Below are 18,003 nucleotides of genomic sequence, written 5' to 3' on the forward strand. Positions count from 1 at the left end.
TCTTTTTTTCCAAGGGAAGGAAGCCTTCAAAGAGAGTACTCATCCCTCCTTCTCTACCCCACTCAATCATCTTTTTCCTAAGCAAAATCAGGGTTTAAATAGAAGTTAGGATGCTGCTAAGACATAGGGAAGCCAAAGTTGTGAGTGAGGTCAGAGCAAGGTCTGAGGAAAAGACATTGCTCATATTTTGTGTGCCTTATGGTTTGTAAAGCACTTTTGCTCTGAGGGACAGGTGTGACAATTTTACACATGAAGAAAAGAGGTGTTGAAAAATTAAGGACCTTCCCACATGGTAAGCTGGGTACATAGTAGGTAGGAAGATGGCAGAGTGAGAATTTGAACCAAGATCCTCTGTCTCAAAGTTCAGCATGCTATTTATGACACCAAGCATGTATGAGTAGAATTTTATCTCAAATTTAAGAATTTTAAGAAATATGAGAGGGGGCAGCTGGGTAGCTCAGTGGATTGAGAGCCAGTCCTAGAGACAGGAGGTCCTAGGTTCAAATCTGGCCTCAGACACTTCCCAGCTGAGTGACCCTTGTCACTTGACCCCCATTGCCTAGCCCTTACCACTCTTGTGCCTTGGAACCAATACACAGTATTGACTCCAGGACAGAAGGTAAGGTTTAAAAAAAATATGAAAGATAAATAAGAATAATCTGGGCACAGGAAGAGGAGTAGGAAATAGTGCCAACAATTCCATCATCCATCCTATTAACTAGCTGGATGGACCTGATCCTGTTCGTAACCAGCCTTCTCCTTCTTCCTTCTCCACAGACACTACAAGATTTGTGAGATGGAAAAGGCATAGGAATGGTAGCCAAGAGGATCAGGGTTCAAATGCAGTTCTACTTACTACCCATATGGTCTTGACCAAGTGACTTAATCTCCTTGGGAAAGAGAAGCTACATGGAGCCTGGAATCAGGAAGACCTAAGTCAAATCTGATCTCAGACACTAGCTAGCTCAGTAATCTTCAGTGAGTCACCTAATTTCTCTCAACTCAGTTTCCTCAACTATAAAATGGGGATAATAATAGCACCCATCTCCTAGAGTTGTTGTGAGGATCAAATGAGATATTTGTAAAGCTCTTAGCATAGTAAGTATTTAATGAATGTTTTCTTCCTTTCTTTCCTTATAAATAAAATGAGAGGGTTGGACTCAATGACCTCTAAAGTTCTCTTCTACATCTAAATCTATGATCTTATAGTCCTGCACAGAAAATTACCATCAGCACAAACTACTGTGGGGGAAATACTGAATTTGGAGTCAAGGAATCTGAATTAGAACTCTACCTTCATGACCTTGAGCAGTTAGTTCATTTAACCACTGGGACTCAATTTTCTCATCAGAAAAAATGAGGGGGGGCACCTTTTAGTTATAAATCCATCACCTGATGTTTCTAGATTGTGGTGGAGGGATAGACTTAAAGAGATCTGCATAATATATGAAGGAGTACGGTCTCTACGAACAGCAGTTTGGAAATGAAATCCCCCATATTTCTCTCTCGTTCTGCTCCCATTTGTATTTCCATCAGTTTGGTGCTGGCTACTGTTCCTGTTGTTAAAGCCTCTGAAGGTTTTAACCTGGAGAAAGGGGAGACTCACTGGCAAAGGGGAGAGGGCCATTATCATTGGGTGCCCGTATTTGTGCCCTTCCTCTACCCCCAAGACATTATTAATCTTTGGAAATGGGTGGAGTGCTGCTGAGGGGAACTTTAGCCTTGCGGAAAGCTGGACACCGTGTTGGAATTTTAACAGCCAGAGAGAAGCAACTAGAGATGTCATTAATCTCATTGAGCTAAGGAGACTTGGATAGGAAGAGGGGAGACTGGAGAGTCCAAAGCTGGGGGAGCATTTCTCTCATTCAGTCATGCATGATCAGTCTGTGAGGGATTATGTGCAAAGCTTTAGGTCCTTATGGATACTGAGTCAGTTCATCACCACCAGCCTCACTCTCCGGGGACAGGAAGCTACCCCGTTTACACATCTAGCTCCAGGAAAATAGCTCCATCAGTATGTCAGGGTTCCTACAGCATTTCTAAATCCTTCACTTCCCAGACCACAAGTTCATGTTCTCTCTCCCAACTTCATCTCTCCATTTTTCCCAGAGCTCCTTGACCTCCTATTGCTGCAGATTGGGAAAAATAAAAGAATAATATTTCCAACACCCCCAGAATAAGCTACGATTCCATCCATGCCCCTTAGCCCAGGAAGCACTTGTCCCATACCAACCCAAGGGAGCCATGGGGAATGACTTGAAAAGTTGAGGCAACCTGACCGCCTTTTCCTGCGGTACCCACAGGTCCTCATGTTGGATTCTACAGGGGGATGGATTCATTGATCTTATAGAGTCCTCTCTAAGACTATCTACTAAGGGAGAAAGGTTTGTTTTCTGCAGTGGGAATGTCCCTCGAGGGTGGAGGGTGGTCTGGATGCCAAGGCTGGTTAGAACAAAAGTCCCACAGCTCACAAAATACCGTTTATTGAGTACCACTTATGTGGGGCCAAAAGAGTTCTGAGAGAAGGGGAAGATGAGAGAAGGGAGATGATGGGCATTGACACTCCCTTGCCCAGGCTTCTTACTCCCTGGCTCTTTAGTCCTTATGGCTAAGGAGGACCCAAAGGCTACCTCATCCTCTGAGCCTTTCTGAGGAGGAATCCTTGGCTAGAAGGAGAGGGAGGCTGTGGGAAAGGTGCTGAGAATGGCTGGTCCTTTCTTTCTCTACCCTTTCCATGCCCTCAGGACAGGTTCCCTAGCAGTTCTTGGAAACTGTGTTGATGGAGCCCATCAGCCCCCATCTAGGACTTTTGTTCCAGGTGTGATCTGAGCAGCTGTAATCTTATGCCCTTGCTGGCTCTCTCCTTCCTGCCTCCAACACACGTAAGGCATGAGCCAGGGATGTCGAGACCCTCCACCCCTCGCCTTCTCCTTTGGGAGCCTTAGCCTGGACCTTGGGCTTCCCAGGCAGAGACTCTGGGGAAAAGGTAACTCTTGGGGTCTTCTCTTAGTTCTCCCACCCCATCTCTTCTCCCTTTGCTCTTGTGTCTCAGTGCGAGTCTTTCTAGTCCAGTGATGATGCTGGTGTCTTTCTCCTCCACTGAGAAGTGAGCAAAGGAGAGCCAGGCTCCTTGGAGCAAGGGTTTCAGAAGAGCTCATCCGCCCTGGTAGAGGCAAGGCAGGCCCTCGGCTCAAGCAGCTCCCATTTGTGATCAGGGTCCGTGAGGGAGGGCCTTCTGGCCAGAGGACAGGCGTGAGCAGTGGTCCAGGCTCAGCGCTCTAGTTCCACTGGTCCGCAGTGGGAAGGGGGAAGTCACCGCAGGGAAAGGTACTGAGTTAACTCTGGTTCAGTGGCATCCCTATGAAGTTGCCTGGCCCGAGTGCTTCTGGGTGGGCAGCCTCCTTCCCCCGCGGTGCCACCGCCGCATGACTTTAGGGCTGGTGCCCCCCAGTTCTTTGTCAGGTTCTTCCAGAACATGGTGCCTCTTGGGAGCGCGACTGGAAACTGGTTTCTCTGCTTCGGTCTTCTCGGAGGAAGCCACGGGAGCATCCCCGTAAGCCCGGTACCCACCAACCAGGCAGTAGGTCTCCCCATGCCAGCCCACCTGAGTCTCCCCACAGCCTCGGTAGAGGACGTGGTAGTGACCCGGTGTGGGGAGAGAAGTGGGAACGGCAGCTGCTGGGAAAGAAAGGAGAACAAATTAGATGTGGCTGCTTAATTCAATTCAGTTCAATCATTCAAGCACAATCAACGAGGCAGAGACTAAAATGAAACCTTCCTTGCCCTCCAGAAGCTCAAAAGAGGAATAACTGGGGGGCAGCTGGGTAGCTTAGTGGATTGAGAACCAGGCCTAGAGATGGGAGGTCCTAGGTTCAAATCTGACCTCAGCCACTTCTTCTCATTGCCTAGCCCTTACCACTCCTCTGCCTTAGAACCAATACCCAGTATTGATTCTAAGATGGAAGGTGAGGGTTTAAAATAAATAAATAATGCAGTGTTGAGCTCTAAATTCTCTCTCTTCTTCTGACCTGCCCTCCCTGAAATAGTAAGCAAACTGATATGGATTTTATATGTGTAATCATGTAGAACATTTTCCTACGTTCGTTATTTTGAGGAAGAGATCTCAAATGAAAAAAAGAAGAAAATGAAATAGAGTATGTTTCAATCTGCATTCAGACTCCATCAGTTCTTTCTTGGAGGGCAGGCAGCATTTTTATCATGTCTCTGGGATTGTCTTGGATCACTGAATAGCTGAGAATAAGTAGTTATTCATCAAGCAATACTGCTGTCACTGTGTCCAATGTTCTCCTGGTTCTGCTCACTTCTTGAGTTCATGAATTTCCAGATTTTTCTGAAGTCATCCTGTTTGCTTTACCTTCTGTCATGGTATCAATTCTAAGACAGAAGAGTGGCAAGGGCTAGGCAATTGGGGTTAAATGACTTCCCCAAGGTCATGCAGCTAGGACATTTGAACCCAACACTTTCCAACTCATGCCTGGCACTCTATCCACTATGCCACCTAGCTGCCCTAGACACAGAAGTTCTTAATCTGGGTCACTATGTTTATTTTGAAAATATTTTGCTAACCGTATTGTGATATATTTAATTTCCTTTATGATCCTCGATGTTTTATTTTATGCATGTAAAGCCATTATTCTGAGAACAAAAGTGAGTCTGGCTAGCTTCACTAGACTTCCAAAAAGGTCCACGACACACAAAAAAGTTAAGAATCTTTGCTCTACTGGGGAACTGATACAACCGTTCTGGAGGACAATTTGGAACAACTCCCAAAGGGCTATAAAACTGTGTACCCTTTGACCCAGCAATACCACTTCTAGGTATATATCCCAAAGATAATCGAAGAAGGAAAGGTCCTATTTGCACAAAAGTGTTTATAGCAGCTCTTTTTGTGGTGGCAAAGAATTGGAAACTGGGGGGGTATCCATCAATTGGGAAATGACTGAACAAGTTGAGATATAAGGTTGAATGCAATACTACTGTGCCATAAGAAATGACGAACAGGATGATTTCAGAAAAACCTGGAAAGAATTCTATGAACTGCTGCAGAGTGAAGTGAGCAGAGCCAGAACACTATATCCAGTAACAGAAATGTTGTACAATGATCAGCTGAGAAGGACTAAGCTGTTATCAGCAGTACAGACAACTCCAAGGGACCCTTGACAGAAAAGGCTATCTACCACCATAGGAGGAACTGATAGAATCTGATTACAGATCAAAGCATACTACGTTTCACTGTATTTCCTTCATGAGTTTGTTCTTGTATATGTGGTATGTGCCTTCTTTTACAACCTGATGAATATGAAAACATGTACTACATGATAACACAAGTATAACCTATATCAAATTATTTGTCATCTCAAAGAGGGGAGGAGGGAGAGAATTTGGATCAGAAAACAAATGTTAGGGGACAGCTGGGTAGCTCAGTGGATTGAGAGCCAGGCCTAGAAATGGGAGGTCCTATGTTCAAATCTGGCCTCAGCCATTTCCCAGCTGTGTGACCCTGGGCAAGTCACTTGACCCCCATTGCCTAGCCCTTACCACTCTTCTGCCTTGGAGCCAATACCCAGTATTGACTCCAAGATGGAAGGTAAGGGTTTATTTAAAAAAAAAAAGTATAGAGGAAAGACTGGAAAGGAGAGAAAATGGAGATAAAGAGGCTAACTATAGTCTATTTCATCTGTAGGCTATTGAAATAGTCCACACAGGATAACCTGATGGCCTGAATTAGGATGGAGGGCAAGCAAGAATCAGGAATTGAGAATGATCCTAAAGGTGTGAATTTGGATGACTTGAAGAATAGTGGTGCCCTTGATAGAGAGGTTAAGAGGAGAATGAATGAGTTCTGTTTTGGTTAAGTTGAGTTTTAGATGTTGGTGAGATAATTAGGCAGAGATATCCAAGCACACAATTGAAGATGCGGACTAGAAAGCTAGAGAGAGTCAATGTCTGGAGAGATAAATTTGGGAGTAATCTGCATAGAGATAAAAGTTAAATCCATAGGAGCTGGTAAAATCACCAAGAGAGGATGTAGAGAGAGAAGAGGAAGAGGTATAGGACAGAACTATGAGATGCACTGAGGCATAAAGGGAGAAACAGAATGATAATCCTGCAGAGAATGAAAAGGAGTCATAAGGTAAATAAAGGCAGTGGAGGACAAATGGAAAAATAACTGGATTTGTGGTTCAGAAGACCTCAGCCTCCACATCTTTCAATTACTAACTGTTTGATTTTGTGCCATTCCTCATCTGAAAAGATCTGGCCATTTTTCTTTGCTACTCAAGGGTAGTAGATTAACCTTTCTGGGCTTCCCTTCTGTAAAATGAAAGTGTTGGAGTATATAAAATAACCTATAAGTTCCCTCTAAAATCTATCATCTATGACTGGTAGGAAGAGCCAAGAGAAAATAGTGTCAGGAAAACCCAGGGAGAAAGAAGAGTATTAAGAAGGAGAGCATGGTCAACAGGGTCAAACATTGCAGAAGTCAAGAAGAATAAGATTTGGGTTGTTCTTCCACACCTTGCTATATTCTTGTATTACCTACTTCATAGGAATTTTGTGAGGAAAATATTTTGATCAGTTAAATTTTAACCATGATTATTCTTCCAGAATGATTCTCATGCAAATTTTTATTTATTTATTGCATGTAAAATATGATTCTCATGTAAACACTTTATAGATATTCCAGTAAGAAACCCTCTTCCCCAACCCCAGGTCCTATTCTCTGGAACTAATTAACACTGTCTGTTCTCAACACACTAAAACCTGGTTGTTCTGAATTTTTCAAACTGAAATTTATTAAACTAGAAAAAGACAAAACTATTTAGACAGAGGGACCACCTGAAACCTCTTTTCTCTCCCTATACTCCTTTTTGATGGTCTCATTAGCTTCCATAGGTTCAATTAACTACCTCTATGCAGATGACCAAAATAGAAATACCTAGCTCTTACCTCTTTCCTGAATTCTGGTCCCATATACTCAATTTCTTGTCAAATATATCCACCTGGTTGTCCCTTGGACATCTCAAATTCAACTTGCCAAAACTGAACTAATTATCATCTCCACTCCCCCATTTTTCTTTTCTATTTAACCCCAAATTCACCCTTCCCTCAGCCATTCCTATTTCTGTTTATAGCACCACTATCTTCTAGTCATCTAGTCCTTTTCCAGGCTCTCCCAGTCCTCTTTAACTGTCTTCCCTCTGAGATCATATCCAATTTATCCTGTGTTTGTGTATGTATATATGTATGTATGTATATGTTTGTGCGTGTTTACGTGTTGTCTTCCCCATTAAATTCTGAGCTTCTTAAGGGTAGGAACTCTCTTTTACCTTTCTTCATATTCCCAGTGCTTAGCACAGTAAGCATGTAATACACGCTTGTTGACTTAAGACTGTCACCCAACTAAATGCATCCTTGACTTTTCTTTTTCTCTCTCATCTCCCATATCCATCAATCCTACAGCACGTCTCTCAAATCCATTTTTTTCTCTTCACTCACAAAGACTCTAGAATTGAATCCCTATCACCTCCCAACTAGACCATTCTAATAGCCTACTAATTGATCTCCCTCCATCCCCTTTCTTTCCCTCTCCAATCCATCCTACACCTCGCTGCCAAAATGATAAATCTAAAATACAGATCTGACCAATTTCACTAAGCTACTCAAAAATTGTATATGTTTCCCTATTTCCTGGATAAAATATCAGCTCTTCAGCCTTGCATCCAAAGCCCTTGGTCCTACCTACATTTTTGTCCTTACTTCATATTACTCCCCTTCTTGTACTTCTCCATTCTAAACTGGCTTGGTAACTGTTCCCATCCACAAGATTCCGTGTCCTGTCCCAATGCCTTTGTACAGATGGTCCCTTAAGTCTGGAATGCAGTGCCTCCTCATCTTGGCCTCTTGGAATTCCCTTAGCTCAGGGACCACCTTCTCCTTCAGGTCTATCCCAGTCATCAAAGTTTCCTCACTCTTGAAATTCTTTTGTGTACACTTTGTACTGAGTTCTCCTTGTATATGTGGTTTCACCACAATGGAATGTAATCAATCCCCTTACAGGCAGGGACCAATTTGTTTTTGTTTTTGCACCTCCAACAAGGAGAATTGTGTTTTGTATGTAATACACACTTAATATTTGTTGAACTAAATCAAATCTCCAACAGATTCCTCTGGCCTCCCTCCATACCCCATCTTTTAGGAGCAATTTCCTTTTCCCTCTGGTGGGGTCATTTCTTCTCAGTGCTAACACTTCATTCTTTTTTCCACCCAAGTATTTAGCTCTTGAACATGGCAGTCCAAGATTGATCCATCAACGTGGATGGGTCTAACAATCCCTCCAACTTCCACAGATTCAGCAGCCTGTCACCCAATTTACTCTGGGTATCACTTACAGGTCAATGAGACCAAAATTATTTTGTGGAAAAAGCTTGAATTGGGGGAGTACCTGTAAGCATCAATGTACACATAGTACTTCAATAATTGATTGGCTAATTCAAGTTTCATCATTGTGGATACTACCTCCACTGACCACAAACCCTCCACAACTCATTAGATGGATGTTCTTTGATGAGTTAATGTGGCTGAAAAACAATTAACTTGGAGTCATCCTATGATGAGCCTTTCTAAACTTCCTAACCTTGTTCTTGGTTGACAGACAACACAGCCTATCACTGGCCTCATATCCAGCCTTTTCAGGCTGGTGGGATGGGACAGAACTTGGACTCTACTGGCATTAGCGTTTGAGAACCTAGGGTCAGTTCCGAGGCACAAGGCACTGGAGGAGGGCTTTCATGGAGGATCTTCTCCTATGGGGAATGGTCCATTGTGCATCTAGACACACACCCACAGGTAGATGCTGTTGTACAGTCACTTTCTCTGTACATCAAGCCTACCTGCTGTACTGCCCTCCCAGGGAACAAAGGACAAGTTGGAGTGTATATAGAAGATCCGGTCAGACATTCTCACTCGGCTAACCAAACAGATTGATATCTCTTTGAGAAATGGTAGGAAAGGATTCCCCCGGAGTGACCCGTTTGTGTGCTTACCCCACCATGGAAACTGTTGGGTAGCGGGGGGCCTGTGAGGTAGTCACTGCCCTGTGAGGTCATCACTGCCACCGTGAGATCACATAAGGAATCTGCCTTAGGAAAGCAAGAGTCTCGGCTCAGAGTTTTCACATGGGGTCTGTGAAAGTTGCTTATAAACTGGGTTTTAAGCAACATAGTAGTAGAGGAGTGCCATTCCTTGCCCCTAACATACAGTCTTCCTCCCAAGCAAACATGTATTTACTAAGCACTTTTATGCCTAGCACTGTGCTAGGTACAGTCAGAGATATATAAGAAATTCCTCTCTGTAAAGATCTTGAAGAAACACCTTTGGGTGGGGGGGGGGAGAAGAATTCAGATTTGTGATTTCATTTAAGCTTCTTCCATCTCTGCAGATTTGCAACTAACTGTATTTAAAGTCTCAGAGATGTGACCAGAGCACCAGAATGTTGACTCACTATGGATTTCACATAGCTAGTATGGGTCCCCGCAGAGGTCTTCTAGACGCTAAGGCTAGCTCACTTATCCACTACATGTGCTGTCTCCTGGAAACAAAACTAGCATGCATTAAAAAATCAGCATGCTAAGCTGCAAGGTATTTGGTGCGGGTGATGCTTATAAAAGGAAAATGTCAGTGGCTGGGTTGGCCAGGGAGGGCTTTGGTGATAGGAATAGGACTCTGAAAGGATGGATTGGCAGGAAAGGGAAGACATTTCAGGTGGTGATGCTAAAGAAATGTTGGGTCAAATATGAGCAGAGATAGCAAGGTGGGAATGTGCATAGCAAGAGGGACCTGGGAAGAGAACAACCTGACCACAGGAAAGAAGGGCACATGTTGGGGAATTCTAGATAGGACAGTACTTGAGTATTCACTCATAGGGACATCTTTAATCTACTGATTTAGAGGACTTCACCAATAACTCCCAGGTAACTCACCAACACGTCCCGTTAGATAAGAGGAAGACAGTGTAGTCCCATGGAAAGCTTTGGATTTTGGGGCACCTGGATTCAAATACTAGTTCCATTACAGGGAGACCTTGGTAAAGTTACTTAAAAATGGCAATACTATATATATATGTGTGTGTGTATGTGTGTGTGCGTGTGTGTGTGTATTACTGCATATATGATCTAATCTAAGAAACATTTATTAAGTGCATGCTATGTGCAAAGAATTGTGGTAGGCACGAAGGATACAAAGATAAAACAAAGTCGCTATCCTCATAGATTCTACAGTCTAATGGTCTCATATGTGATCATTTGGACAGCTAGGTTGCACAGTGAATACAGTTCTAGGGTTGGAATCAGAAAGACTGATCTTCCTGAGTACAAATCCACACTCAGAGACACTTACTAGCTGGGTAATCCTGGGCAAGTCACTTTATCCTGTTTGTTTCAGTTTCCTTATTTGTAAAATGAGCTGGAGAAGGGAATGGCAAACAATATCCAGTATCTTTGTCAAGAAAACCCCAAATGGGGCCACAAAGAGACAAACATGACTGAAAAGATTAAAGAACAAAAATGGTCATTTGAGGAAGACAAGGGCACTATCCTCTTACATTGAAAGAGCCTCGCTCTTGTTTTACATTTCAGTTGTAAACATTAGGTTCAAGTTTAGGAAATCTATGCACTTTGAACACTGGATTCTAGGTTGTTGTTGTTTTTGTTATTAAGTAGATTAGTGTTATCTGACTCTTCGTGACTTCATTACTGTTGGGGGTACCACCATTCTCTCAGTCGTCCTGGCTCGCCACCTAAATGTCATTCTCAATTCCTTACCCACATTCACCCTATAGATCCAATTTGGTGTTAAATCTTAGATCATTTCTACTTTCCTAACAGCTATAATATACATCCCCTTCTATCTACTCACATAGACATCACTGTAGTACAGGCTCTCATCATCTCAGACCTTGCCACCTTCTGATTGGACTCCCTGCCTTTAGTCTCTCCCTATTCTAGTGCAAAGCTACCTAAGAGATTTTCCAAAAGTTCTGATCTGTCTTTGTTATTCCCTTACTTAATAAACTTCTCTGGCTCCCTATTACCTCTAGAATAAAATACAAACTCCTCTTTTTGATATTTAAAGCCCTTTATAACCAGACTCCTTTCTACCTTTCCATTCTTCTAATTTATTCCATTACACATATCCTATAATCCAGTTATACTGGCCTGCTAACTATTTCTAACGTGACATACCATATCCTCTGCCTGTCTGCCAGGCCTGAAATGTTTTGGGTTTTTTTTAAACCCTTGCCTTCCATCTTAGAATCAATACTGTATTGGTTCCAAGGCAGAAGAGTGGTAGGGGCTAGGCAATGGGGGTTAAGTGACTTGCCCAGGGTCACACAGCTGGGAAGTGTCTGAGGCAAGGTTTGAACCTAGGACCTCCCATCTCTAGGCCTGACTCAAACCACTGAGCCACCCAGCTGCCCCCCATGTCTGAAATGTTCTGTGCCCTCACCTGGACTCTTAATTTCCCTGGTTTCCTTCAAGACTCTGCTAAAATCCCACCTTCTTAGGGAGACACCTTTCCTAGTCCTTCCCACTGCTAAAATAACCTCCCATCCACTCTCTATCTTTCATGTATCATTAGTTACATATTATAGCTCTCATTAAAATATGAGTTCCTTGAGGGCAGGACCTGTCCTTCTATCTCCACTGCTTAGCACAGTACCTGAAACACAGTAACTGTTTTATAAATAAATGCTTGTTGATTGATGGAAGTCTAACAAATAAAGCATTTTCCCTTTGCCCTAGACATCAAATTAATGTGGGAGACTGGAATTTCTTTGGAGAAAGTCCCCATCCCCCTAAATAAGAGAGATTTGATTTATCATCCATAGAAAGAACAAAGGTCTCTACCCTTATGGATTTTACATTCTGTATAGCCAATGCAGATATTTATTTTGTTTGAATATATGGGGTTATAATAGGATTTGTTTTTCTTTTATTCTTAACTTGGGCAGGAGATTGGGATGGGAGATTTAGAAGGACACCTTATTCCAACAGGATGTCAAAGCCAAGTCCAAGAAAAGAGATAATCCCCAGAAGTCTATCCAAAGACGTTCCAAGCCTTCCCTGGGTTAACAATATGTTTGCTTTCATCATGGCTCATTCATGTGTACAATGATTCATACAGTAATGACAGGAAAGGAAGAAAGGGCATTGAAGAATTAGGATGAGGCATTAAGGGCTTTAGGAGACTTCTTAACAAGGCAGCTGGCTGCCATAAGGAGGCAGACCACTCACCTCCGGTTTACCTACCTCAGTGATGCCACCAGGCTAAATGATGTTGAAGAAATTCAATGAGGAATTCCAATAATTTCCTTCACTCTGGAACTACCCAAAATTCAGCCAGAATCCCATGGGCAGCAGGAGAGGGAAACCCCTCCCACCAAAGGCAGGAATAGATTGGGTGACTTCCCAGCACAACCAGAGATAGGACATGTGTAACCTGCAAAGCTCTGTATCCCTAGGCACTAAGAGTGTAAACCTTAAAATTTCTTAGACTTATAAATGTTGGAAATTTCACCATTGGGAAATTTCCTACTTGAAAAATTTCCTACTGATAGTCTATTGGAATGTGAACCCCCTTGGCATGGGAGGATCCTTCTCCTCCCTACTTAAGATTACTTTAGGACAGAAACCTTTTGCTGAACAATGGAAAGGGCTTTGACCTATGCTTAAGCATAGAACAGGAAGTTCTTTGAGTCATGATTGATTTTAGAATTAATACAATAGAGATACTTGGAATGACAGAACCAGGTCTTGGAACTTACAATCTCCACCCTACTCAGTCCTAACAGGATTTAGGAAGGGCTGCAGCATAGATCAAAATTTAATTATTTGAGAATATGACCTTCAACAGACATGTGCAAAGGGGCAGACCTCTAGGCGGTCCTGGGTTAAGCTAGAGCCACCATTGGCACAGGGAAGACATGAACAGTGATTGGTAGATGGGAGAACTGAGGGGAGGGAACTTAGATGGTTTCCTTAAAGATAGGGGGGTCTGAGGACTAGGAGGTGGGAGAGGTTTTGCTCTGAGAGGTGGTGCTCTGAGAAAGCTTTCTCTGAAGGAGGCTGGAGGTGGAGGCCCCTGAGACTGTTTCTCCATTTTGGTCACGTGAGTGATAGGGACTGATCTCTTTCTTTGCCTCAGCTATCTAAGGGCCTGGGCCTTTTGGCCCAGCCTAAACAGAGGGGGTATTTAAGCCCTATTCCCTTCTCTCTCCTTTCTCTCTCTCTCTCTCTCTCTCTCTCTCTCTCTCTCTCTCTCTCTCTCTCATACCTTTCTTCCTCCTGTTTGTAATTAAAAACTCCATAAAAGGTTGACTGCTGACTTGAGTTTTCATTTAGGAATTACATAGCTGAATTCCTTGGCGACCTAAATTAATATATATCAGTCTTTTAAAGTGATTTCCTTGTCACAAGAGTGACTACTGAGAAATCTCCAACGTGGTTAGAAAGTCTCAAATTAGGAAACCAGAGTCCCAAGGATTAAGATCTTTAACAGATCTCAGAACCTCAAGGATCCAGGGTGGCAAGGGGGAGGGGGAGTGTCAGTAACCAGGGAGGTGGAGGTCAGCACAGCAATCAAGGGGATCCAGAGTAAGACCAAGCATTTCACCCAAAAATAAAAAAAGGGACTGAGCCTGGCCCTAGTACAAAGCCACAAGTCATTAACTAAAGCTGGATAGATTTTTGAGAGCCAAGCCTGCAGTCTCTCAAAGAGAAGAGTCCTTCTGACTAGGTGGAGCAGTCAGGCAAATAAGAGATGAGAGATGACTGAGTGCTCAGACCTGTGCTTAGGCATCACTCAGTGTTCTGCCATTGCATGAGGTTTGCATTTATTTTATATCTTCAATGAGTACATGCTTTTCTGGCACACAATCATTTTTCAACATACATGTTTCCATAGAACCTAAGAACAGATGCAAAGCCTAAGGAGATAGTCAACAAAACATCGTTGCTAAGTGCAGGGTCAGAGGGTAGAATCAACATGATCCAATATAGGTTGGGAAATTCAGAGCACAGATTTGCCAGAAGTTTTTATGTCTAGAAAAGAGGGTCCTATCTAAGTGGGTATATAAAAAATACTTAGGTTAAATTTTGTAAGGGGGATCTCTAGGTAATATTCTGGGGGGACAGAGTGGGATATCTGTATTAACCCTGCAAGTATGTTGTTCTCATCTATTTTTCCTGGGGCTAAGTAAGAATAATAATCATAGCAACTCCAATAATAAGGGGATATTAATAAGGAAAGTCCATGGAGGGGGATGGGTTCAATGGGTGTTTCCATCCTTCCTGCAGGCTGCTTTTCATTCTCCGGTTTTCATGTATGACCATGTCAAACAGTGTGGTCTTTGATGGCTCTCAGCAATAGATAAGTAAATTAAAGAAAATAATGACCAATATAAAAAATTATTGCAAATTTATAGCCCCCCACCCTGAAGGTAAAAATAACTCCATAGCAACTATAAAAAAAAATTCAAAGGAAAACGAACTTTTCTCAAGGACTACATGAATACATAAAAGAAATTAAACAGAACATAAAAAATGAAATGAAGTCTAGAGGAAAGAACTATAAGAATAAAGAATAATTGGATTAGAAGAAAAACTAATAACCCTTACCCAAGAAACAGACTCCCTAAAAACTAAAGTAGAGCAAATAGAAATCAGTGACTCCTTAGACCGCAAGAAATATGAGAACAAAACCAAAAGACTGAAAAAAAAAATAGAAGAAAATGTAAGATATCTGATATTGAAAACAACTAACCAGAAGAACAGGCCAAAGGGAGATAATTTAAGAATTATTTGACTCTCTGAAAACTCTAGTTTTTAAAAAAGCCTAAACACTATAGTTCAAAAATTACAAATAAAGTTTGTACAGATCTGTTAGAACCAGAAGACAAAATGAAAATAGGGGGAAAAATGCACCAAGCACCAACTAAAAGGAACCATAAAAAGAAAAATTCCAAAAATACCATAGTCAAAATCCAAAGCTCTTCCATCAAAGTAAAAATACTATAAGGATCCAGAAGGAAATGATTCAAGTATCAAAGAACTATAATTAGGATCACACAAGATGTGAAAACTTCTACTTAAAACCATAGGAGAACTTGGAATACAATATTACAAAAAGGAAAAGAAACGAGCTTACAACCTCTTGGTTGCAACTTATCTTGCAAAGGTGAGTATAATCCTTTAAAAAATGGATTTTTAATAGAATTGAAAACTTTCAAGCATTTTGTTGAAAATAATAGAGCTAAGTAGGAACTTTAAAATGTGAACACAAGTATACAGAGAAACCTAGAAAGGTAAATGTAGTTGAGTAATTAGAAGGAGCTATATAATGATGTAGTACTAAAATTTTAATAAGTAGAAAAGAAACTATTGTCCTTTCAGAAACTTAATGTTTTCAAAGGATATTGATAGAGTTAAATAAGAAAACAGATGGGATGAATTGGTTTTGTTCTGACAGTCTGAAGAAGGGAAAAAGAAGTCGGGTACAAAGAGGAATGCACAAATGTAGATAGGAGGAAGAAGAGAAGGAAACTTGCTATTTCTCACAAGTAAGGTAGTATTAGGAAGAAGAGTATACAAACGTGGAGGGAGAAGTTGAGGGTCTGGGCACAAATGTCATTCTAATATGAATCAGAGAAAGGTGTAGAAATTCCTCAAACTCAAGAGAAATAATGGGAGAGAGCGAAGTAAAGAAGATATCAGGGAGGGAATGACAAGCAAAACAATCTTCTTCATCCAAAAAGAGAGATTAAAAGGAGGAGAAAAGAAAAACAAAGAACTAAGACTAAAGGAATGCCTAAGATTGCCTGTTAGTTACTGGGGGGAAGGGAAGAATGTGTGACTGAAAAAAATGTGGCATGTGAATATTATTAAATCATAAAGCATAACAAAGAAATAATTTCAAAGCATTGTGGATGCAATGAACTGATACAAAGTGAAGTAAGCAGAACCAAGAACTAGAATTTATTACTCATCTATTTGCAAGATACTGTGCTAAGCCCTAGAGACAAAAAGAAAGACACAGTCCCTACTCTCAAAGGGCTCACAGTATAAGCAAGAAGACAAGGTACAAAGAACTATGTACAAACAAGATAGGGTGAAGATGATATCAGAGGGAAGGCACTAAACTTAAAGACTAGGAAAGGTTTCTTGCAGAAGGTAGGACTTTAGCCAAGATTTGAATAAAGTCAGGGAAGCCAGGAGGGGGAGATGAGAAGGGAAAGCATTCCAGGAATAAGGGAGATCCACTGAGAAAAAGCCAGAAGCCAGGATATGGAGTATCTACTGGGGAGATCTGCAGGGACCATATTTTTGGATTGAGTAGTATGGAGCTGGGGTGGAGTAGATGCTGTGAACAATTTGGCTGAATTTGGTGTAAGACTAAAAAGATTTAGGATTTGGGGAAATAGCCCCTATGAATGCCACCTCATCATTTTTTCAATTCTACTGTGATATAACTCCATAATAGAGATAGAATCATCCCTATTATGCTGCTAAGGAAACAGTCTCTGAGAGATGAAATTACTTACTTACCTTACAGCTCACAAGTGTCAGAGGTAGGATTTATAGCAAGCCTCTCCTGACTCCAAGGGTAGCTCTCTTTACACTAGTTTCTTTTTACTGCCTGCTGTCTATAACATCTAATGCCTCAATTGAAGTGTAAACCTACAAACTAATCAGATATTTTATATTCATGATAAATATCCTGCTACATGCAAACATATTTTACAAATATGTAAAAATTTCTTAAGTAATTTACTGTGAGCTTCAGTTTTTAACTGGAACTTTATATGGGCAAATAAAAAATGGGGATTTAAACAATCTAGCAAGGGTTAACAGCCAGATGGCACAGTCAATAGAGCATTGGAGTTGGGAAGACCTGAATTCAAATCCTGCCTCAGACACTCAATAACTGTGTGACCCCAGGGAAGTCACTTAGCCTGTTTGTTTCAGTTTACTCATCTGTAAAATGAATATAAGCATCTACTTCCCAGCATTGTTGTGAGGATCAAATGAGATCATATTTGTAAGGTGCTCTGCAAACCTTTAAATTCTAGAAAATCTATTATTATAACCACTAAAAAAAATTGTACTTTAGAGGAAAGACAGCCATCTAGGTTTCATTAATGATCCTGTTCATGACTTTGGCCTTCTCTCTCTCTCTCTCTCTAGATATGTATATATGTGTGTGTGTAAATTTATGTATACATATATATATGGAGAGAGAGATGTAATCTAACCATGAGACTTTGAACAAGTCACTGAAGGCCTTTGCCCTACAATTCCAAATCCAGCACTTTATCCATTTCATCAAAAGCTTTTTAAATGCCAAATGGGAGTTTTTACTTGACATTATTTAAAGGGGTGCTGGGAATCTGACTAGAGGAATGATACAATCAGGCCTGAGCAGGAAAGAGATCTGGTCATGTTTGAAGGAAGGAAAAGAGTCAGTAGACAAGATTAACTCTTAGAGAAAGGGAACAATTGAAGGAGCAAGCTCTCAGAGGAGACAGCAGGAGATGAGATGAAGGGCAAGTTAGCATTATCTAAGAATAGGGCCATGTGAATTTTAGATTTACTCCACAGATTAGACAGGGTGGAGTAAATCTAAAATTCACAGCCACCTTATCATTTGAGACTAGCACAAAGAATGATTGGGGGATGATATTGAAGTGATCATAAATATGGACTGGAAAGAGCTCTTAATGGGTTGGCTCATTTCCTTCATTTTTATTGAAGTCAAATCTTCTACAGAGATCCTTTTTAAAATAATGTGTAGGTGAGTCAGGTGGGCTATGACTGGGAAAGTAGACTCTAAAAGATCACCCTAGTGCAAATATTACTAATGTGGAAATAGGTCTTGATCAATGACACATGTTAAACCCAGTGGAATTATGCATCAGATACAGGAAGG

The 18,003-nt window shown here is 41.4% G+C and overlaps 1 protein-coding gene across 1 annotated transcript; it reads right to left on the minus strand.

Moving 5' to 3' along the window:
• Nucleotides 1-2,481: 2,481 nt before the first annotated feature.
• DPEP2NB (DPEP2 neighbor) lies at nt 2,482-9,053 on the minus strand. Its single transcript, XM_016427744.2, has 2 exons — nt 8,913-9,053; nt 2,482-3,678 (listed from the first exon to the last, which is right to left on the minus strand). Exons 1-2 carry the CDS (start codon nt 8,977-8,979, stop codon nt 3,359-3,361), a joined length of 387 nt encoding a protein of 128 aa, XP_016283230.1. The 5' UTR covers nt 8,980-9,053; the 3' UTR covers nt 2,482-3,358.
• Nucleotides 9,054-18,003: the final 8,950 nt, after the last annotated feature.

Source organism: Monodelphis domestica, chromosome 1 (assembly GCF_027887165.1).
Source record: "Monodelphis domestica isolate mMonDom1 chromosome 1, mMonDom1.pri, whole genome shotgun sequence".
Lineage (NCBI taxonomy): Eukaryota > Metazoa > Chordata > Mammalia > Didelphimorphia > Didelphidae > Monodelphis > Monodelphis domestica.